The sequence below is a fragment of the Lactuca sativa genome, chromosome 8 (assembly GCF_002870075.4).
Source record: "Lactuca sativa cultivar Salinas chromosome 8, Lsat_Salinas_v11, whole genome shotgun sequence".
Classification (NCBI taxonomy): Eukaryota; Viridiplantae; Streptophyta; class Magnoliopsida; order Asterales; family Asteraceae; genus Lactuca; species Lactuca sativa.
In genome coordinates, this window is record NC_056630.2 from 209,451,636 (window position 1) to 209,477,056 (window position 25,421).

General features: G+C 36.7%; 1 protein-coding gene and 1 non-coding gene across 2 annotated transcripts; one reads left to right on the forward strand and one right to left on the reverse strand.

The window, feature by feature from the left end:
* Positions 1 to 458: 458 nt before the first annotated feature.
* LOC111879233 (small nucleolar RNA R71) lies at positions 459 to 565 on the reverse strand. Its single transcript, XR_002846032.1, has one exon. It is a non-coding gene; the product is annotated as a small nucleolar RNA R71 (small nucleolar RNA).
* Positions 566 to 16,853: 16,288 nt separating this feature from the next.
* LOC111879211 (mitogen-activated protein kinase kinase 9) lies at positions 16,854 to 17,804 on the forward strand. The gene has a single exon (XM_023875683.1). The coding sequence runs from the start codon at positions 16,854 to 16,856 to the stop codon at positions 17,802 to 17,804; it is 951 nt and encodes a 316-aa protein (XP_023731451.1).
* The last annotated feature ends 7,617 nt before the right edge of the window (positions 17,805 to 25,421 follow it).

The following is a 25,421-nucleotide window of genomic DNA, read 5'->3' on the forward strand; positions in this document are numbered from 1 at the left end:
CCGAGTCGGAAAGCGATACCGAGCCAGAATTTGAAGAACACACGAGCGAACCCGAGAACGAGCCAAGGAACGAGATGGCAAAGATTGAAGAAATGTCCATGGGAGCTTACAAGAAGCAGATCCGAGAAGATGTGGGTCCCGGTTTAGTCCAACCCACAATACCTGCCACTGTCACATTCGAGCTGAAGGGACACATATTTACCGCACTGAAGGACATCCCATTTTTCGGGAAAGATCATGAGGATGCTTTTAAGCATCTAGATGAAGTCAAAGACATTGCGGATTACTTCAATGTCCCAAATGTCAACAGAAACACAGTCTTGCTTAGGATGCTTCCCATCACTTTCAAAGGAGCTGCTAAGGAGTGGTTGAAAGCACTCCCACCGGGTACAATCACCACTTGGGCTCAAATGCGTGAGCAATTCCTGGACCAGTTTTCCCCGCCATCCAAGATAGCCAAACTCAAGAAGGCAAAAGCCAACTTTGAGCAAAAACTGGGGGAGTCACTATACGAAGCATGGGAGCGGTACAAGGGCTTGCTTAGAAATTGCCCTCAACATGACCTAAATGTGCAACAAGAGATGCCAATCTTTTATGATGGGGTCAATGTGATGACAAGACAACTCCTTCATTCTCAAGGACCGCTGACAAAGAAAAATCCAAGGGAGGTCAAGGAGCTAATTGAAGAATTCGCGAAGCACTCTTGCGAATACCACAATCCAAGGCAAGATGGAATCAAAGGCGGTGGAGGGGCCCAAACTGCCGAAATTGCAGCTGTCATGGCCATGTTGAATAACATGGATCGCAGGATAACACAAATGGACCAATCGATACATGCCATAAGAGTGGGGTGCGAGAGATGCAGTGGTCCACACTTGACCAAGGACTGCAATGTAGATGAGTTTGGGAACAGAAAAGCTCAAGTGTGCTACTCTAGTGGGGATAAGTTTGATGAGGACTGGAGGAAACCGAAGAAGGAGTGGCTGCCATATGAAGAGTATAAGAAGCAAAAAGAAGAGAAATATAGGCAGACAGGTCGAGGCCTTTATCAAAAGGAGCAACCGCCGGCCAAGAAGAAACCCGACCTAGAAACCATTTTGATGAAGTTTATGGAGGCTTCGGAAAAGAGACACGATGCCACTGATTCAAACATTTTGGAACAACAAACTTTGATAAAGAACCAGCAAGCCTCCATCCATAACCTTGAAGTACAATTTGGTCAACTATCCACTCTAGTTCATGAAAAATTGTCCCCGAAGAATCCTGAAGTAATGACCCAATCTCACGTAATGGCCATCGATACTGAAGAAGATGCAATATCTGAGTTCCTGGAGGCATTGGAAGAAGAACCGCAGCAGCCCAAGAAATCAAAGATCGAAAGTGGAAAAATTGCTGAACCAGGCTCGCCACGACGTGGCACTCCTCTGGCCACGACGTGGCGCATGTCTGATCAAAAATACTTTGAGCCCGTTCCAGCTTATCATCCACCTTTTCCATTTCCCACCCGAGCTACACTCAGTCAACTGGAGAAGGAGCATTTAGAGTTTGTAAAGCATGTGAAGGGGATCCCAATTAATACCCCCTTTGTCGAGTCGTTATCCAAAACCCCCGAGAACCAGCAATTCCTGCAAGACTTGATAGACACTCGAAGGCAATTAAAGAAGCAGTCTACAGTGATTCTAAGTGAACAAACTTCAAAAGCTGTGTTGGGAGAAACACCAGAAAAGATGGGGGATCCTGGACGCCTCACTCTTCCATGTGAGTTTGGGAATAAAATGAGGGTTAATGCTTTAGCCGATTCTGGGGCTAGCATTAATCCGATGCCTTTTTCATTTTATCAAAAATTGGAGATTCAGAAGATGAAAGCTACAAAAATGAAGATTCACATGGCGAATCGTTCGGTGACACAACCCCATGGCATCGTGGAAGATATTTTGGTGAAAATTGGAAAATTTGTTTTTCCAATAGACTTTGTAGTCTTGGACATGAAAGATGATCCGGATGTTCCAATAATCCTTGGTCGGCCATTGCTTAACACTGCTGGAGCCCTTGTTGATATCCGCGAGTCTAAGCTCACTTTGAGGGCTGGAGATGAACAAGAAGTATTTAGGATAAAAGACGACTTTCAAGAAGATAAAGAAGAGGTATTCACAATTAACGAAGAGAATGAACTGAAAGAAATGGAAAAGCTTATGGAAGAAGAGATAAAGACAGTTCATCAACTCAAAAGGACAAAACCGAGGGCATCTATTTCGTATTTGATTGAAGTCATAGCTTACAAGAGTCCACCTTCTTGGGTGAGCAAAGAGGAGGAGGAAATGACAAGTGATGAAGAGGAGGTCACTTCAAGAGTAACAAGGCTGGTGGTGAAAGAAGAGGAGGATGCTATGGAGTGCAAGGAACAAACTAAGGGCACAAAACGCAAGCTTGAAGAAGAGGGCAAGGCAAAAAAGGAGAATTCAAATAAGGCATATAAAAGACGAGTTCAAGCTTACAAGCGGCGGTTCAAGGAAAAAAAGATCTTAATGGTGGACTCTTCCGAAGATTCAACGTAGAAGGCACGAAGTCCAGCTCAAGACTCCAAGAAAAAGAAGCGCTTCTCGGGAGGCAACCCGAGTTTGGTTTGCATTTTCTTTTCTTTTAATTTTTTTTCTTTCTTTTTTTTTGAAACTAGGAAAGACATCAATTCATCATCTAATAACTGATAAGTTAAAATGCATGATTTTAAAGAATTGTGCAATTTGGCAGTTTCCACGACGTGGGCATATCCAGCCATGTCGTGGGTCAAAACGGAAACACAGGACTATAAAGCAGATTTAAGGTCCACGAAGTGGGCATAGCCAACCACGTCGTGGCCTTTAAAAATTGGGGGGGGGGACCATTTCCTTAAAACCCTTTGACCAATAAGCCCCAATCACACTTGAAGACTGCTGCATGAACGGGAACAACATAACCCCACAGCCAATTTCTTAATCTACTTCCAATTTCCTTGCAAGATCTTGCCAATTAATCTACTTGGTATGTGTTTTACTCATTATTTTGTAGTTAGTTCTTCCAATTTCAAGTTTTCATGGTTAGGGTTTGTATGGTTCACGAAATTGGTTGAATCTAGTGGTTGATTTTAGATTGAATATCCCTTAAATGTCCATAGGAACAAACCCCAAGCACTAATTTTGGTAGATACGGCATGCACATGGACCGATCTGGAAACTGTGACCGATCGCGGCCCACAACGTGGCATAGCCTGGCCACGTCGTGACTTCTGTGAAACAGGTTTAAATTGTTTTAATGTGTTGGTTGTTTGCTGCTTTGGTTTTCTTTTGTATGCTGAAATGGGACCACGACGAGCTGTTCCACAGGAGGAAAACCCGATAGATGTAGCAAGCATACATCCCTTATACCAGTTTCCTCAAAACATTCCCCGACTGTTGCTAACTACTTACGAGAATCGGCTTGGATGGCTATATAATAGGAAGTTTGCAATAGCCCCAATTATCGATTGGGGATGGCTTGGTGGAGCGGGAATGGTAGCTGAGTTGGGACGTTATTGGTCGAAGACTTATGTTGGAGATCAGTTTTCTTTCACTTGTCACGGGTGGAGGAATTTATTTGCCATTCAAGAACCCGTGTACCGGGAATTGTCGGTAGAGTTTTTCTCTACCATATGCTTCGAGGAACGCACCCTTGATTTCACCTACAACCGGGCACTTGTGTTTCGTTTGGGTGGTGTGTATAGAGAGTGTAGTCTTCGGGAATTTGCTTGGCGTATGGGGCTCTATACAGAAGTGGAGACGCAATCTCCGTTTTTCATTCCGTTCTTGCTTGGATGTGTTCGGGATTTTGCTCCCGGTACTATGGATGTGCAGTTCTGGCGGGGCATTTCTAACCATGAGTATAACACTCGTGACTCGAGTGAGTCACAAATTCGGAATCCTGTTTTCCGATTTTTGCACCGCCTTATCACTTTTTCAATAAATCACAAGCATCATGGTGATAAAGTCCCCATTCATAATCTTTTTTATTTATGGACTCTTATTACCTCGGGAGTTTGCTGGGATTTACCTTATATGTTGGCGAGGTTCATGGGGAAGAAAGCGGCCAATTCTAGGCCCGAGAGCCCGATTACTGGGGGGCATTTGGTTACTCGCCTGGCTAGGTCATATCATATTTTGACCCATGACTTTGTGAGGAATCTTACTCGATTCTCAGACACAGACTTGACCATTCAAGTCTTGGGTGTTATGCGGGCGGTGGTGAATATCGGGGGTCATTTTGTTATACCGCCGATAAATGATGAGCAAGAGGAGGTGCAGCCAGGACAGCAACCACCAGCCAGACCGCGGCATCGGAATGTGCGGGCTAGAGGTGAAGTCGAGAGAGAACATGCTGCTTCGCAGTATGTGCAGGGAGTGCCCACCGACCTTTTTCAGAGTCGGGTGGGAACGTATTTGGATAATCTACGGGGGCATGCCATTTACCATACTCAGCTTACTAAGGGTATTTATTCGCATTTAGGTGTGACCCGACCACCTTCTATGCCACCACAGTATCCCTATTTTCCGACATGGGAGGAGCTATGGCGTCTGCAGAATGACGGGGCAGGGCCAAGTGGAGCACAAGATCAAGATGATGATTGATTTTATTTCTTTTTCTTTTGTTTTGTTTTTGAGTAGTTTTTTTTTGTTTTATGTTTGAATTTGGTGTGTAATGTAAAACATTCTTAAACTATGATGTTACTTTTTATTTCTTTTGTGTTGTTCCATTTTTCAGATTAGCGTTGGAATGCTAAGGAGCATAAAAGGTTAACTTTCGAGTCATATTTGTCTAGTCAAGGAAGCTTAGAGTCGTGAGTTGGAACCCACAATTCAAGATAAGTGTGGGGTATTTTAGTAGGAGAGAGGTTACAGTTGGGAAATATATTCGCATAGAAGCGTCTGAAACCAGTTAGCCATTGGTCAAAGTTGCTAGAGTAAATAAAACAAATAAGCCATTTTCTTCTGATGCCCAGTTTCCACGACGTGGAATCCTTACGCCACGTCGTGGCCTTCTTGCAGTTTGAAGAATAGCATTTTGGTGTTCGCGCTTTCATCCCATATCACGACGTGACCAGTCACCTGCCACGACGTGTCCCATTTTATCATTGCCCACATTTTTCCTTACAAATACCCACTTTGAAGAATTGAAGTTTCAAGTCATGTTCGTGGTTTGTTTACGTATTCAACCAGTTCTACACCGAGTTTCTATTTTTGGAAGTCCATATCCAAATGCACGTTTTCCACACTTTTGGGGATGCTCACGCCACTATCCTAGGGGAGTCTGTTCCTTTTTCTCCCTTTTCTTTAATTTTGATTTATTTTTATGCATACAATGAGGGCATTGTATGAAATAAGTGTGGGGTAGGGGTAGAAAAAGTACATTGCTAGAAAATCATAGAATTTGATAGTAAAAATTGAAAATTTTGGAAATTTTGAATTTTTAATAATTGAATCTAGTAATAATAATTTGAGCTATAATTGCTAGTATTATGTGGGATGATCCGATGAAAGTTCAAATATTTAGTTGAGCCAATATACGTTATAGTGCATTTGTGGCCTCCCTTATTTTAGTGAAATCATGGAACAAAAACATAACCCCGCTTGGTTTGAGGGATGCAATATGTTTAGCAACCTAAACCTGAAATGTATCCAGGAAAATTATTATCATTAACCAATAAAGGTTGAGGTTGAGCGCCTCTGCTTAAGCATGTAGGTTTTGAGTGAAAAAAGTGAGGTACATGTTAAAAAAAAAAGAGAATTACGAGAAAAGTGTGAAGAATTTTGGAGCAAATAAAGTGAAGATCAAAAGATCAAAGAAATTCAAAAGTTGAAGATACCAGAAATCAAATCATATAAGGTGGTGAATTCAAAGAAATCAAAGATCAAATGTCAAAGAATTGAAGAATTCCAAAAGAGCTCTATAGTGGTATCAATGATTGTAATTCTAGATTATGTATGCTTAGGTTGATCAACTAAAAATACCTTGAGGATAAGGAAGTTTTCTGGGGATGGATTCGGAGGGTTGCATAACATGAGCATTGTTCAGAAAAAGTGGGCGAGTGTTTATGAAGATTGTGAGTATTTAAAGTATGGGGGGGGGGTACTTTAGGAATATTTTAGACACAAAAGCATGCGTTGAGGTCTTGGCATAATGGCTGAACTAGAGGCGGATTGTTCTGTGTGGTGTTAGTAATTAAGAGTTAAGTTTAAATTTGCTTGGGGGCAAGCAAAGCATAAGTGTGGGGTATTTTGATATTGCCATATTTATACTTATTTTTAGGCAATATTTAAGTACATTTTTATTAATAAATTGATCATATGTTTAGAATAATGATACTTATAATTTTAAATTGTTATTTTTAGTCAATATAAAGGATTCTCGAAGAGAGGGACCAAAAGTGCCCAAATGTGGAACATGGGAGGCTTGAAAGACAAGAAAATAATAAATTCACGATAAACACTTAATTCACGACGTGGCGATGAAGCCCACGACGTGGCACGGGTGTTCCAGAAGATAGACATCGCGACGCGGAGGATTTCCTTGGAGGATACGAATTGCTTGAAGCCCACGACGTGGCACATCTGGCTACGACGTGGCACGGGTTTTTGAAGATTATATAAGTGCTCCTGATTATGATGAAAGGAGAAGCTTTTGGTAGAAAAAAAAAAGAGTTCCAAGAGATGATTCATAGCGAAAGAACGGTTCTGGAAGAGGGTTTTCAACACCAAAAAGGAGTAAAGGTTTATATTTTAGTTAAATAAGAACATGTCTTTCATTATTTTTAGCTGTGTTGGTCTAGTTGCTATGATGAGCAGCTGAATCTAGCTACTCTTGTTTAGCTATATGAAGCTTTAAACTTATGAATAGTTATATGCTTATGGATTAAGTTTAGTTGGTAAAAAATTGCTTGTGTTTGATTTGAATAACCTAGCATGCTATTATTTGTTTATCTAATTGCTTGATTGTATGTTCTGTGTAGCTTAGTGACCATTAAACTGCATGAACCTGTTTACCTAACGATTTAGTGAACATTGACTTGTTAGAGCTAGGATTGACCAATCTTAGTTAGTAATTAGAATAAATAAAGCTTAGCTGTGCTAGAGAACGTGTATTATGATCATAATTGTGTTTATACAACAAATCTTACATAGCAGATTTAGATTCATAATTAGTTTTGTGTTTAATTATGTGTGAACATACATGGTTTGACATGAATTAGTTAATTATTGGTAAGTTAGAACTAAATTACTAATACAACTAAAAACCAACTCAATAATTCGTAATCATTAGCTAGCCATTAGGGAGAAGTGGATTCAAACTAAACAAGAGTGTGTTTTTATTTATTGAATTTGATTTAAGTTCATCTGATCTTGTAAAGCCAGATAAAACCCCTTTTAAACTTGTTAATAAATTAGGTTAATTTAATAGTAAGTAAATTAATTAGAACACCGTTCCCTGTGATCGACACCCGACTTACCCAAGCTATACTGTAATCTGACTAGGTACACTGCCTATAAGTGCATAGTTAGTTAAGTTTGTTAGGTTATAAATATTAAAATTAGTGAGTACTTTTGTGCACATCAATAGGATACTCCAATGTTTAGTGATTGGCTAGATCTATTTGACTGGCTATAGACTATCATATGATTATATGTTATATGTGCATATGGTGGTTGAGGCTTCTCTGCTTTGTGCATAAGCCAACAGGTTCAGGTTATACCAACCTGATGGTTGATTGAACCCATAGTATGTAGGCATTGCAACTAGATGGTTGAGGGTCGAGGGTATTCCAACCCGATGGTTGATTGCACCTATAGTATGTTGGCATTCCAACCCGATGGTTGAGGGCTGAGGGTATTACAACCCGATTATTGATTGGAACATAGTATGTTAGCATTCCAAACCGATAGTTGAGGGCCAAAGGTGTTCCAACCCGATGGTTGATTGGACATATAGTATGTTGGTATTCCAACCAGATTGTTGATTGAACCCATATGTGTTGCTTTGTATATGTGCTATTGTTTGTTTGATGGTACTTTGGGGGAACTCGCTATGCTTCATGCTTATAATTTTGGTGTAACACTCTAAATTTTCAAATGAATTTTTCATTTTTAAAATCACATAAACTGATTATAACTTTTACCAAAAACCACAAAATGTATATGTTGTCAAAACACAAGTCAACATATGTTTGATAAAATCCCAGAATCCTCAAAATCATGATCTCTAACTGGTGTGTACAATCAAGCCAACGCCTTCCCGCAATCTTGAGAAGTACCTGAAACACATATCACACAAAACGGTAAGCATGAAGCTTAGTGAGTTCTCCAAAATACCACATACACAAATAATAAGCCTATCATGGCTATAGCTCGGCATAAAGCCTCCGGTCATGCGTCTCGGTGAGAACCCTCCGGTCTCACGGCTCGGTGTGGACTCTTCGGTCATGTATCTTAGTGAGACCCTCCAGTTTCAAAGCTCGGGTTGGACCCTCCAGTCCTGTATCTCAGTGAAGACCCTCCGGTCTCACAAATCGGTTTGGACCCTTTAGTCCTAACTCAGTAAGGCACGAAATAATATAGCATAAATCACAAAGACAAAATGCATAATATCACATAACTTAGTATAAGCACATAGGACCCTCCGGTCAATAACTCAAATAAGACCCTCCGGTCACACAATATTACCACTCAGGTAAGTATAGTGAGAAGACTCACCTTGCATAGTAAAGAAATATATCCCACACTCGAACTGTTGGTTTAGACTCCACCCTCCTTAGCCTCCAAAATTCACAGCTTAACCAAAACTCTAAGTCAACGGAAGTCAATCAGTCAATGCTGACCCAACTTGTCGAGTGCAACTCATCTATTTGTCGAGTTCCTCAGTACTTAATAAACCACGAAAACCCGAGTCAACTCGCCGAGTTGCTAGCTAACTCGTCGATTCCATGCAGAGTCTAGAAGATCGGGGAAAACCCTAGCCACTCGTCGAGTTATCCCACCAACTCGTCGAGTTCACTCTGAATCCAAAAACGAGAAAACCCGACTCGACTTGTAGAGTTCTTCATGCATTACACCAGCCGATTTCAATGCTCCAAACTCTAGATCCAACCTCCTAGGATGAAGTTACCATGTAAAGTTGCTAACTTTACGATCATGCAAGGCCTCACAAGGCTAAAACACCCAATACTAAGCTCAAGAAGGAGTTTAGGACATGAAAACGGGACAAAGCTTCATAAAGCTTGAGGCTTTAGGCATAAAGGGCCTAGTAACGTCCATATATGAGGTCTTACAGCTCCATAGCACGCTCACAACCATTAATGACTCAAGGAGAAGCTAAAAAGGCCCATAAACTCTCTAAAGGAGAGATCTAACAAACAAGAAGTCAAGGTATTAACTTTTTACCTTCAAATGACTGCTACTACTAAGATGATGTCGAATCCAAAGACTACTTCTTGTTCCAAGCTTCTTCTCTTCAATAAATGCACCAAAACCCACCCTCTATTAGCTCTAAACACTCTCAAATAGAAGGTACTCAATTAGGGTTTGTCTCAGGGTGGTAAAGTGATGAGGGAGGCGGGGTAAAGCAGTTAAAGACCTTTAAATAGGGTACAAGCCCGAATAATTAGGGTTTCATTAAATAGACTCAACTCGTCAAGTCCAATCCTCCGAATCGACGAGTAGACTTCATATCCCATGTATCCTGCTCAACTCCTACACGACGAGTTGGGACCAACAAACTCGTCGAGTAGGTCCTCTAATGCGAATCAACTTCTCAAATTTCTCATTCAAGAAATCGGAGTGTTACATTTGGTTTATGGTTTCAGGTACTTCAGTAGATCGTGGCAAGGTGAAGGCATGATCATACACATCCTCACATTTTAAGGACTTATGATTTCTGGAATACTCTGATAATGAAAATGTTTTGAAAACTATGTTGTAAATGGCTCTGATTTTGAATATTGTTTTTGGACAAAATGGTTTTGTAAACACTTTTTAGTGGAAGGGTTGTTTTGAAAAAGTTTAAATTTTATTGAAATTTTATGGATGTTACAAAAGCCTTACCATGTCATGGTCAAAATAAAATCCTGAAACCACAATCTTGCAAAGCACAAAACTGCTACCTAAAAAACCAGGTGTTACAGTGTCAAAAGAGCTTACAAGTATGAATGTGTCTAGTGGAAATGTGAAACGTAAATCTATTTTAGCTCTTAAATCACCTTCGATCTTATCCTTTTCTTTAGTTGTCAAATCTTTAAATCTCCCACAAATATCAACATAATCACCAAGTGTGTTAACAAATTCGTTCCACTTTGTACATCGATGAGGACCTTTAGCAATTGATTTACAAATGTTTGATCGATGTTTTTTAGTTCCTAAGATGTAATCTTTAAAGTGTGACACCCAAACTTCATAATCTTTAGGAAACATACTTGGAATACGAGTATATGATTTGATACTACTCGACAAATTGAAAGAAACAACATGAGAATCTTCTTTTGACATGATTTCAAATGAAAATTTTGAGTAATAATCAATAAGCAAATTTAGAATTAAAATCAAAACGATTAATTCAACAATGAAATTTAGATCAAATTACAATGAGATTGCAAAATGAAGAAAATATTAGAAAAATGAAGTATCAAAACAAGAATTGAAGACCACAAACAAATGTAATGGATTTGAAATAAGCTCATAGAAATCCTTGCTCTGGTACTGTAACACCAAAATTTTCAAAACTAAAATTTTGATTAAATTCGCTTAATTCTTATAACCCTTTTCGTAAAAATCTCACTTTGTTTAAATTAATAAACATAACTCCATAATTAATTAAATAATAATCCAGGATCCTCTAAAACATAACTCCTCCTCTGGTGTGTACAATCGAGCCGGTGCCGTCCCGTGATCTTGAGAAAACCTGAAACACATAACACATAACACGGTAAGCACGAACTTAGTGAGTTCCCCAAAACACCACACATAATACATACTAGCCACTCGAGGCTATAACTCTGTGGGCCCTGGAGCCCTAACTCATGTGGACCCTCTGGTCCTAACTCTGTGAACCTTCCGGTTCTAACTCTGTGGACCTTCCGGTCCTGATTCTGTCAAGCTCTGGAATACACACATCATAAATCACATAGAAATAATGCAGTGCAACACATCACATAAATAGCATACAATAACTCTGTCACATAACTCTAATTACCACTCAAGGTAAAGTATAGTGAGAAGACTCACCTGAAAGCAGCAAGCAGTTATCCTTACACTTGAATCTCGAACTCGCCACCGCCTAACACATAAGGCAAATATCTCTAATCAAACCGACAATTCCTCTTTCCCTCTCAAATCGAGTAGTGGGTAAAAGACAATTTCACCCCTCTACGATCTCTTTTACTTATGTTGACCAAAACACCAAAGTCAACAAAAGTCAACTCAAGTCAACGGTCAACTCTGACCAGACTCGTCGAGTGCACTCGAGTGACTCGGCGAGTCCATGCGTGTCCTCTGAATCCTCAAAAGCCTCACTTAACTCGTCGAGTTAACCTTTCACTCGACGGGTTACCACTGGTCACGAATCGCGGGGCAACCCGAATCGACTTGTCGAGTCCCCCAGACTAGTCGAGTTCCCTCCATGGCAACACTGAAAAGACCTTCTAAGGTCAGATCTGTTTCTCTAACTTATAGATCTGACCTTCTTACACTCAATAATCACGTAAAGATTCAATCTTTAAGCTCATCCAACACTCTTATGCCCTTATATGAAGAAATAGCTCCTAAAATGGCAACCTAGATCCATAACCCCAAAGGGACTTCATAAAGCTGGAAGATTGGGACTCTCTGGACCTCTTAAGGTCCAGATCTAAAGCTTATTCCACATTGGGATCTCGTATGCATCATATAGTATCTAAGAAAGGGTAAAGAAAACCCTAGATTCGAGGATTTTTACACAAAACAGAAGGAAGGGGCGAAATAGTACCTCAAAATAGAGATCCTTGCTTAGATGTCTCAGAATAACAACCTCCATTGGTCCTTCAAGCTGAATCCCTTCACTTCATTTGAAAAACCACACCAAGATTACTTAATTTCATCACAAGAACTCTTCCTTAGCTCCAATGGCGATTTTGGGTTTCTTACAGGAGATATGAGGCACACCCAAGGTCATAAGTTCCTTTAAATAGGCTCCAACCCCGAAACTTAGGGTTTTCTCTGCCAGTACCTACTCGGTGAGTCCATCCTCGGACTCGTCGAGTTCACTCATTAAATCCACACGGAAATCTTAACTCGACTCGGCGAGTTGGTCTCTCAACTCGTCGAGTCCCTCCTCAAATCTCAAGATTAACATAAACAATAATGTCCCTGAAAATCCGGTTGTTACAGGTACCACATGTAGGATCGATTAGATTCTGAAAAACATAAATCATGTTTGTAAGATAACATTAGAATGAACATATTCAAGTAAATATGATCTTGAATTTGATTAGAGAGTAAGAACCTCAATTACAATTTGACGTAATAACCTCTCAAAAGATAATCTCTATCTAACTAACATCTGTTATATATATATATATATATATATATATATATATATATATATATATATATATATATATATATATATATATATATATATATATATATATATATATATATATATATATAGGACATCACAAGGGAATCGTTTAGGAAATGACCAATCAGGTCATGACACATAAGTTAAGACAACTTGTCAAACTAACTAACAAGAACTAAGAAGCCTAGTGTAAGACTACAAGACTAAAAAGACATTCATAGTAAGACATATATTTGTAATTACAAGGAAGACTAAAGACATAAAATATGAAATCTTTCACATACAGACTCAAACACAACACCAACGAACTATGAGAACTAATAATTCTTTCACTAAAAATCTAGAAATTTCTTGGTTTAAATTATGAATAAGAATAAATGCTATTAAACTTAATAAAACTAAGGATCAAAGTCCTTTGTAATAATTAATTGTCACATAACAATGACGTTAGCATCATTTTGAATTCATCATCATCCATATAATCCATTTCCCATACAAATTTATGCTACAAGTATTATAAGATATTCAAATTATGTGTTGAATACCTTATTACAATATACCTACAAGTAGGTTAAAGGAAAACAAACTAATATGTTCATATAAGAAACCATTGACTGATGACAAACCAATTAATAAAATAGTAGGTTAGGTGAGGACGTACAAATTCTAAAGAAGAGCATGTGTTTTATCCTTAAATCTTTAGCATATAGAAGAATTCCACCATGGATCAATAACTTCACATGTCAATAAATTTATATTTCGGAGCTCCACAATGCCAAAACTATAAGAACATGTTGTTTGTTATTCTATGGATTCATTTCTATGATTACTTTTGGTTTGACACATGAACGTTTAAAATGAACTTGTATTTTAGATGACATGTCAATATCTAAAATTATGACTTTATTATACCAAGTGATGCAATGATGGACTTGCTCTCGACCTAATTTGTATGAAAGACGACAATGTCATTTTCCATTTATATCATAAAGCATAGTCCTGAAAGTGTAACAAATAGTTAGAACAATATAATTTTTTCGAATAAAGAAATTTCCAGATTTATGGTGAAAAAGGAAAAAAGCTAAACTAAAATAATTTTTTGGGAAAATGACTTGTCAGACTAATTACATTTTCATCTTTTTCACGTTTAGAAAACTTTTTTTTGTTTTGTATATATTTGACATTCAATTTGTTAAATGGTTAAATGTGCACGAAAACAAAATTGTGTAAATGTGAACAATTTTTTTGCAAGTTTCTTACATTTTTTATAATTTCTTACAACATTTTTATGATATTTTTTTTCTCTAGATTTTTCTAATACAATATTTTAAACTTTGTTTATAATTTTTTTTAAACATATTTTTATAGTTTCATTTAAATTTAATACAAGTTCTTTTAAACCAAATATTTTATAAATGTTTTAAATTTTTTCTTACAAGTTTTTTACTTTTTATTTGCATTTTCATACATTTTTTTATAACTTTATACAATTGTTTCTAAACTTTCTTTTACAACATTTTTAAAGTTTTTCATAAATTTTGTATGAAATTTTAATACTTTTTTATAGCGTTTTAAAATACTTTCGTTAAAATACTAGTTTAAAATTGTTGTATTAAAAAAATTAAATATTTATAAAATTCTAATTAAAAAGTATTAAAAGGTTATAATAATTTTAAAATATTTACAATATATAGATTTTTTTTGTTTTTTTATTTGCTACGTAATATATATATATATATATATATATATATATATATATATATATATATATAGTAGAAGACCCTCCATGCTTTTTGTTACATACTTAATATATTTACTTTTATCGTTATATATTCTTTACTAAAAAAATATTATATATACTTAAAAATATCGGCATCAATTGATTGTGGTTGTAAGAAACGTCGATAAATAAGGTAATTGATTGTGGTTGTAAGAAACGTCGATAAATAAGGTCAGGTAGGATTTTAGGGGTGGCAGAACTTAAAAATGCTTCATGTGGATCAAGGTTAATCATTAGTCTCCACAGTAGCCATATGAGATCCATCATATCTCCACTATCGACAACGAATTTGGGGTGAGGGTCACCATTAGTGCTGGTGACACTTAAGGCTTTTATATATATATATATATATATATATATATATATATATATATATATATATATATATATATATATATATATATATATATATATATATATATATATATATATATATATATATATATATATATATATAAAGAAGGAAATTTTTGGTAGGAAGGTAAAATGTTTTTTTTCTACATATTTTTTTCGCGAACAAACAAAATGAATCATTAGATAATTCATTTGTAAGATGATTCACAAGAAAAAATTCTCAAAAAAAACATCTCGATGATTCATTTATACAACGATTTTGTTGTTATTTACTAAAATTATTACAAAAGTGAATTTTTTCTTAATTTACTTAAAAATGAATCATAAATATGTTTTTTTGAGAATTTTTTCTTGTGAATCATCTTATAAATGAATCATCTAGTGATTCATTTCTTTTGTTCGTCAAAAAAATATGTAGAAAAAAACTTCTTACTTTCCTACAAAAAAAAATTTCTTACCGGATATATATATATATATATATATATATATATATATATATAGAGAGAGAGAGAGAGAGAGAGAGAGAGACTATATTTAATTCCTAAATTTTTTAATTAAATAGAAACAAATAAGTTAGAATATTATTTTAGTCTTGTCAGTTCTCGGAAGGACCAAAAGCACAACCAAGTAGTTCAAAAAGACTGTCAATCCAAAAAAGTTGAAGTTTTGATCAAAACCCAAAAATAATACATTCTATATGGATCATTTTTGTAGTTTTGTCTATTTATTAATTAGAAGTAAAGTTTATAATTATTCAATACTTAATATTTATGATATTATGGATACTTTAAAAATAACGGTCGAAAAAAGATAATACAAACAAATCTGAAAAATGAAATCTTTATTAAAAGTGGATAAAATGACTTATCATGGTAATTAACTTTGTTTTGTTATATTTAGACAATTTTTTTTTATATACTACATTTGATCATTTAGTTTGTTAAATGTAGTCACATATTAGCTTTGTCACCTGGTATAACCGGTGACAATTGTAATATATAAATAAATATAACAAGTTAAATGATCAAATATATATATATATATATATATATATATATATATATATATATATATATATACGGTAAGAATTTTTTTTTGGTAGGAACGTAAGAAATTTTTTTTCGACTTATTTTTTTGGAGAAAAAACAAATGAATCACCAAACGAATCAATAATAACATGATTCACAAAAACAAGAATCCCGAAAAAACATTTCGATGATTCACTTTTATGATGATTTTGTTGATATTCACTAATATTGTCATAAAAGTGAATTTTTTTTCTTGATTTACCTAAAAATGAATCATAAAGGTGTTTTTTTCGGAATTTTTTTTTCTTGTGAATCATCTTACTTTTAAATGATGTAATGACTTATTTCATTTTTTGATAAGAAAATATACATATATAATTTTTTTTACCTTCCTACCAAAAATTTCTTTTTTTATATATATATATATATATATATATATATATATATATATATATATATATATATATATATATATATATATATATATATATATATAGATATATATATATATATATATATATATATATATATATATATATATATATATATATGAACAAAATGACAAAAGATGATTACCTTGATAATAATTTCCCTAAAATTTAGGAGTTTTTCATAAACCTATCCAAAACAATGAAATATTTCAATAAAGGTAATCGGGACAAAAATAATTACTTATAAAAAAAATGGCTAATTTCAATTATTTCTCTGATAATCGAGATTTTTTATTAACAAAATAAAATTTATGAATTTTTTATAAACGAGACAAAAGTATTCTTATTTTGCTCAATATTTTTTTTATTTAGATTTCATTTTATTCTGTCCTAAACATGAAAAAAAATGTCAATGTCATCCGATGAACAAATATTAAATTTCAAATAGTTTCTGTCGGGCATAGTAGCAACTAAAGTAAACGAGAATCTGGTTGGACAAACTTGGAACATTTATCATCTATGAACACATGTCATAAACACAATACAATTCAAAAAAACACGTGCCAATAACGCCCTGATCCATTACTTATATATACGGCCTCTCACTTGCCTCCCGGTAACCTCACTTATCTTATCAGCTATCACATGCACATGGCCCTCGTTCGTGAACGACGACGACAGTCAAAACTCCGCCTCCGTTTACCTGAAATCTCCGAGCGCCTCCCTGGTTTCCCTCTACACCTCCCTCCCACCACCATGTCCCAACAGTCGACAACCACCACCGTCGCCGAATTCGAGACCGTTCAAGTTCTTGGTCAAGGCAACGGCGGCACCGTCTACAAAGTAGTGCATAAGAGAACCTGTAACGTTTTCGCGCTCAAGGTTGTACACGCCGACAGTGATCCGATGATGCGCCGGCAGATATTTAGGGAGATGGAAATTCTTCGAAGAACGGATTCTCCTTTTGTGGTTCATTGTCATGAGATATTCGAGAAGCCTAACGGAGATATAGCGATACTTATGGAATACATGGACGCTGGGTCACTAGACTCGCTACTGAAAAACGGTGGAAGTGGAACGTTCACGGAAAAGTCACTCGCTGACATCGCTCGTAAGATTCTTAACGGACTTAACTACCTCCATGCCCACAAGATCATTCATAGAGATATCAAACCTGCAAATATTCTGGTCAACAAAAACATGGAGGTGAAGATTGCTGATTTCGGAGTGAGCAAGATCATGTGCAGGACGCTCGACTCCTGCAATTCGTTCGTCGGCACTTACGCCTACATGAGCCCAGAACGGTTCGATCTGGACACTCGCGATGCCAACTACAATGCTTACTCCGGCGATATCTGGAGCTTGGGGTTGACGATGTTGGAGCTTTACATGGGTCATTTTCCGTTCTTGCCGGCGGGTCAGAAACCTAACTGGGTGACGCTCATGTGTGCCATATGTTTTGGGGAGCCGCCGAGTCTGCCGGAAGGAGTTTCAGACGAGTTTCGGAGCTTCATTGAGTGTTGTTTGCAGAAAGATTCTAGCAAAAGGTGGACAGCTTCGCAGCTACTTCTGCATCCATTTTGTAGACAACCTGAAAATTAAGATGGACGTCGCCGGAGCCTGGCCGGACCCTATATAGAGTTTTGTTATCTTCATGTAAGTACATGGATGATGAAGTTCAAATATGGAGACATCGTGGTCTTTGTTTTTTCAACTACCATGTATACTATATAAAATTAAAATCCAAATTAATTCATGAGATAATCATTAAATTATGAAATTTATCTTTGATTAGATAAGAATAAAACTTTTTTAAAAAATTATCAATAAACTTTTTTGATTTATCAAGAGTTTCAGTATATAATCGAAAATAACTAGTGTTGCGTCCATCGAGTATCGGGTTGATCGATGTAAAAAAGTGTAATGATTTCATTTTCATTTATAGCATCTTACTATCACTTATTCTCATGTTAGCATTCTACTATGACAAATCTACTGAATTATAATTAAAAAAAGTTCCAAAATGGTCCCCGTGGTTCCAAAATTTTTTTTAGTTAAGTACTCAACTCTTTTATTCCCAAAAAACGTCCATGTGGTTTCAAAACTTTTAATGAATGGTAATTAACACTAACTCTGTTAGTATTTTGTTGTTAAGTCATGTAACACCCGTCCCAGGTTTGAGCCAATTTCTAAATATTAAACATTTGCTTTGGGTGGCTACGGTGTGGTGGAGCTTCACCACGGCATGGTGGTATTGATTTGGGTTGCGGATTTAAATGACCCGTCACGGCGTGACATGTGTTTTTAGAGAAAAAACTATTTGATTTTTAGGCTTTGGGCCTTATTTAAAGAACATTAAGGCTAGAGTTTTGTGCTCATTCATCATCCATCATCCTCTCAAGCTTAGAAACCCTAACCCTAGCCTCAATTGCAAGTGTGAACTCATTTTGGTGTTTTTGGTGATCTTTGAAGGAGAATGACGCCTTTGATGTGGTGATCTACCTTGTAAGCATCCTTCTCAATAGCTAGCTCACCTTCTGGACCTTGGTAATTGTCCAAGACCCAACCTTTTCTTTGCTAAGTTGCTAGATTTATGGATTTTGTCCCTTTTCTTCATGTTTGGATAAGTATGAATGATGGGATCTCATAAAGTCTGCAACTTTATGAATTTATAGGTCATTTGGAGTAATTGGTGCTTTGGATCTGAATTAAAAATGAGTTTTGGTGTCATGTATAGATTTTTGCCCATTAACCCTCATTTTGACCTAATAACAGTGTTGTAAAAATCGCCGAGTTGACCAATTACTCCTCCGAGTACTTGCTACTCCCCCCTTGCCGAGGCGAGTTACATAATCCCCAGTACTCCCCGATTGGCCGCTTACGAACTGAGTAGTGTTGTGAAATTCGGTAAACTAGGTGATTAATATGTATAATATACATAATGATTTATTATTTAACAAACACACACATGTGATTATTACTACATATATATCTTAAATTTTCAGTAATTATTTATGACGTGAGACCATTATGTGTTTTTCATTTTTTGTGTATTCACATATATCTAATTTTGTTATATATTTCAATTAACTTATGATTTTATCGTATGATTTTGACATATATAATTTCCTTAAAATATTTCTACACAAATTTCCAAATCCGAGTACTCCCCGAGTAATCCTGAGTACTCGCTACTCGGTAGTCGACCGAACAGGTACCGAGTAACGAGTTCTACAACCTTGCCTAATAAAAGTTCAAGACATGCTTTTGGACATGCATGTCTAAAAAGCATGGATTTTTATGTTAGTTGTAACATCATAAAAATCACAAATTTAAACTTTAAAAATCAACCCAAATTCATAAAAGGTTTACAAATCGTAGTTTTCAAAACATTTCTCAAACATTAGAGTTTCCCAAAACCATAAGCCGTAGACAAGAGGATGTGTACGGTTACACCTTCGCGTTTCCGAGGTTATCCAAAGTACCTGAAACATAACCCAAAATTATAAGCCAACACTTAGTGAATAACCCCAAGTATCGCCACATAAACATAATAACATAAATCATGCATACAGAGCCTTCAGCGTGACTGGAACGCTGCACCAGCCTACAAACTATCTAGAATGCTCACAAAACCTTCTGCATGACTGGAACACCTCACCGGCCCTTCAACCCATATGGACTATTCTCTGGGCCTTCGGCCTGAATGGTACGCCTCTCCAACCTGCAGTCTATCCGGGACGCCCTACGTCTCTTGGCCTTCAGTCTACATTGGTCCACCTCAACCAAACCACACACAACATGTCGACATATACATAACAAATAAACCTCAACCAAACCACACACAACATGTCGACATATACATAACAAATAACATACATATAACCAGTCAATAGACAATCAGACAGATCATACATATCACTAAGCATAACATCATCCTATATACCACGATACCGATCTAAAAGGTCACTACATCACAATAACATACTATCACATAACAGGATATCTAATCCAACAGGTTGGCCTTAGTGCCTTAGACCCATGAATATAGTGAAGAAAACTCACCTCATAAACTGGACAAAAGCTGATAAGGTCTCGACTCCAAATCACAGCTCTAACCATCACCTATTCCTACCAAATGACCAATCCTAATCAAAATCCTAAAATACCTTTAAGGTCAAACTTGGTCAAAATTGGTCAAAGTAAAAGAAAATTTAGTCAAACCAACTGAGTTAACCCAGTAGTGTCAACCCTGTCGAGTCAACTCAGCCGAATCACCACAGAGTGAGTATGCGGGCATACTCCGAAAGTACACTGGGCGTACTCGCATGTCGACTACCATCGGGGTAGTTGACCTCGTATGTAGAGTGTACTCCAGGTATGCGGGGCATACTCCCAGAAGTTCAAAATCACAATAAGTGCTTAGCGACTTAAGCACTCATATCCATTTTTGAGATCCATGTCTAAAATACCCTCAAGATTCATAAAGTTTCCAAGTTTATGACTTTGCATGTCCATTAAGTGCTTATCTTAACTTCTTAATTCATTAAGACCTTCTGAATGATGCATGGAGAAAAACCAACAACTTGGAATCCGTTTTTATGACTCAAGAATGTTCTAAGTGTATGAAAAGACAACTTAATGGGTCAAGAACATTCTATGTTCATGAATCATCATCTTGGGAACAAAAAGTGAGTTAAAAGAGAAAAAACCTAGATCTACAAGATGGAGTGGTAAGGATGCAAGCTTTATACCTTTAAGATGTGCAAACCAAGTAGAAATCAAAGATCCAAGGTGCACTCAAATCCAACATATTCTCACCACCATCTTCTTTCTTCAAAACCACTCCAAAACTCACTTAAAGGCTCAAAATTTGCTCTCTTTTGCTCCAGGGTTACTTCAGGGTCGATATCACAGATGGAGGTCAGGTAAGAAGAGGATATGAGTCCATAAGGTTGCTTAAATATGAGACAAATTCCTAAAATTAGGGTTTACATGCATTCCACGTACGCCCTGCATACGAAGGCACACTTTAGTACGCTTAGCGTACACAAACGTACGCACGACGTACTCATCCCATCCCAACTTTCACCAAAATGCCACTTTGGGACCTTTTTCACTCTTTCTTATCATAGGGACCAAAAATGCAACATAATAAAATTATAGAGTCCAAAATTAGAAGTACCTTAACATCAGGATGTTATAATTCTCCCCCAATTGATCTAGACTTCGTCCTCGAAGTCGGCTGGGGCGAATAACTCAGGATAATGCTCCCGTATCTCAGCCTCTAGCTCCCAGGTCCACTCACAGCCTATCCGATGCAACCACTATACCTTTACCAAAGATATCTCCTTCTTTCGCAAGAACTTAATCTTCCTTTCCAGGATAGCCACCGGTCTCTCAAAAAAATTTAGGCGCTCATCGACTTGAATATCATCGAATGGAACCACTACCTCCCTGTCCAACACACACTTCAGCAACTAAGAGACATGGAAAGTGTTGTGGATCTGACTGAGTTCGCTTAGCAAATCCAACTTGTAAGCCACCTGGCCAACCCTGACAATCACCCAAAAAGGTCCAATAAACCGGGGACCCAATTTCCCCCTCTTCGTGAAGCGTATCACACCCTTCCAGGGCGAGACCTTCAGGAGCACCATGTCGCCGACCTGAAACTCCAACTTTGATTGGCGTCGATTGGCATAGCTCTTCTGCTGACTCTGAGTGGTCTGCAGTCTCTTCCTGATATGCTGAATAAGCTTCATGGTTTGAAGGACTACTCCAGTCCTTCCCATAACCTTGTGACCAACCTCTCCCTAACAAACCGGGGTGCGACATCTCCGACTATACAAGACCTCAAATGGCGGAGCACCAATGCTGGAGTGATAATTTTTGTTGTAGGAGAACTCCGCAAGAGGTAGGTAGGAATCCCAACTCCCACTAAAATCGATAACATAGGCCCATAACATATCCTTAAGGCTCTGTATAGTCCGCACTCTTCCCATTAGTCTACGGATGATAAGAAGTGCTGAAGTGTAATCTCATGACCAGTTCCTTATGGAACTTCTGCCAAAAATGGGAAGTGAACAGAACATCCTGGTAGGAAATAATAGAGACTGGAACCCCATGACGAGCAATGATCTCCCGGACATACACATCTGCCAACTTTTCAGCTGAAGAGCTCTCCCGGATGGCCAAAAAGTGGGCACTCTTGGTCAATCGATCTATGATGACCCATATAGCATCAAAACCCTTTATCGTCTTTGGAAACTTGGTGATAAATTCCATGGTGATCTGTTCACATTTCCACATGGGAACCTCCAGAGGCTGCATCTTGCCATGCGGCCTCTGATGCTCGGCCTTGACCATCCTGCAGGTCAAGCACCTCTCGACATACCACGATATCTCCCTTTTCATACACGACCACCAATAACTCAAGCTCAAATACCGATAATCTTGCTGGCTCCCGAGTGTATAGAGAAGCGAGACTTATGAGCCTCCTCTAACATTGTCTTCTTGATCCCACAAAAAACTGGAACCTAGACCCAACCACATCGAGTCAATAACCCTCGACTATCTGTGACGAACCTGTCGATCTCACCCTGTTCTGTACTTGTTTCTAGTTCTCCTTCCGAACTCCCTCTGCCTGAGCCTTTCTGATCAATCCCAGAAGCAGAGAATCAACGAATATACTCATACACATCTCCCCAACTAAAGACCAAGCTGACTTGAGGCTCAAAACATCCGCTACCGCATTCGCTTTACCAGAAGGTAAAGGATCTCACAGTCATAATCCTAGACCATGTCTAGCCACCTGTGCTACCTCATGTTCAGGTTCGGATGATCCATAAGATATCTCAAACTCTTCTGATCCATGTAGACAATACTGTTGGATTAGGTGTCAAAGTTCATAGCTATTTGTGGAATGTACTTAACTCCGTTGGCATGGTCCATTTCAGTTGCATGGCATCATGACACTTAGATAGACTAAATGAGAGAAAGGACATTAATTGTTTATTAATATATTATAAGTTCTAATATATTAAGAATATTATGTAATTAGTATTGATCAAGAATTAATTTAGAATTAATTTGGTGATCAAAAGGAGAGTAATGAAATATGTGGGGTTAATTATGTAAATAATCCAACCTTATATAGTGGGCTAGTGATCCATTTGAGTTGCATGGCATCATGCATTTGGATAGACTAAAACGAGAGAAATAACACTTAAGGTTTGTTAATATATTATAAGTTCTAATATATTAATAAGATTATTTAATTAGTATTGATCAAGAATTAATCTAGGATTAATTAAGTGATCAAAAGAAGACTAATTAAATATATGGGTTGATTGTGTAAATCATCCATACTTATATAGTGGGCTACTGCTCCATGGATTGTCAAGTTGGGCTAAAACCCATAAGATGCTCCATGGATGCTCCATGGTGTATTTGTATCCATGGATCATGGAAATGAAAGGCCATGACAATTAGGGTTTACATGGTGTAACGCTAACTATATAATGATCTTATTCTTGGAGAAAATTGGCCACTATAGATAATAGAAAGGGCTAGCCGATTTCATGAAGTGTGTATGTTCTCTCAAGTCATTCCATGTGTATTTGGTGTTGTGTGAACCATTCGAGGTGTCACACTTGGGGCACTAGGCACTTAAGCTTCATGAAGACAATCTACATCAAAGAGGTATGTAATTCTAACTTTATATATTCATTTGAATCAATGTTATTATGCTAGTTAGGATGAATACCTTGGAAAGTTCATATTTGCATGTATAATAGAGAAAACATAGATCCAAGGTATTTAGGGTTGCATGTACACTTAGGAGTGTTAGAATGCTCAAAACCCAACAGTGGTATCAGCGCCTAGGCTTGCTTTCTCTTATACTTGATGCAAATGTGTTTTTTCAAAGTTGAATCTCTCCAGCCCATAAAACTCGACGAGTTCATCATTTTGAGCATGAACTCGATGAGTTTCTCAAGGAACTCGACGAGTTTTGGGTGCTGACAGCTTGCTGTTTGCTGTTTTGGCTGGAATTGGACTAGGAACATTACCCTAAGCTGTTTTTGAACTTATAAACATGTTTTTGATGTGGTAATGTTCATGCTAATCCAATTTCAAAGATAATTGTCAATATATTCATGTTATGTATTAGTTTAAAAGTTATGCTAATTATGTGAAAAAGTTTGATGTGAATTATCTTTGTTCATATGAGTTGTTAGATTAATAGATAAGTTAATTGATTATGTGTTTTCAATCCATTTTAATCTAAGAGATGATTTTAAAATGTGTTTGTGTAACTTGTCCTCAAGTTACATGAAAGGTCACATTCAAGTTTCTTAAAACTCATAAAAGATGGCAAAGGTTACAAAATGAAGAGTCTTGTTCTCATTAAATGGTTTTATGACTTCATAACTTGTCCTCAAGTTATGGAGCTTCAAGAGTCAATTCATTAAGTAATAAAATGTGTAACCTTAATTAATTCTATAAGTTACAAAATTAAGGAAAAGTTACATTCTTTATTAGTTTAACGTCTTCCATAACTTGTCCTCATGTTATGGAACTTGAAGAGTTTTTGGATTAAAACTACTTTAAACACATAAGTTATGGAATTAATTAGTTTTGAATAGTTTCAAAACTTGCCCTCAAGTTTTGGAATTTGAAATGTTTTCACTTATGAATACTTTAATTCCAAGATAGCCCTTAGAATTTTAAAAGTTGAAATTCAACCCTTATACTTTATAATATTATAAGTTAATAATATATATATATATATATATATACATATATATATATATATGTATATATATATGTATGTATAAGAGTAAAGTCAGTCTTACCGTTAGTAGGCCTCATTCACAAAGCCGGTCTATAAGGGGGGTATAAGGTTACTGCCTATAAAATAGCAGTTTAATGGGTGTCCACTCTCACCCACCGCTTCCTTGACTGGTGGAGGGTCGTTAGCCGAAGGGGTAGGACAAGGACTATAATTCTCCCATCATTAAAAGTATTAATGATAAATACTAATTAACTAAACCTTTTATAAATACCCAATCTTAGTTACTTAGGAAAATATGAATAAGGTGCTAATCCATGAAATTACACTTTGCACTTTGTTTAAGTCGGTTAGTGGAGCGTGTGTGGTTAACCGGCATACTAACTCGTATTTAACAAGGTAGGCAAAGGGTAACTTAATGTTTATCA

Bases quoted from the DNA above. Each gene is read 5' to 3' on its own strand.
- LOC111879211 (XM_023875683.1), top strand. From the start codon at position 16,854: ATGGCCCTCGTTCGTGAACGACGACGACAGTCAAAACTCCGCCTCCGT.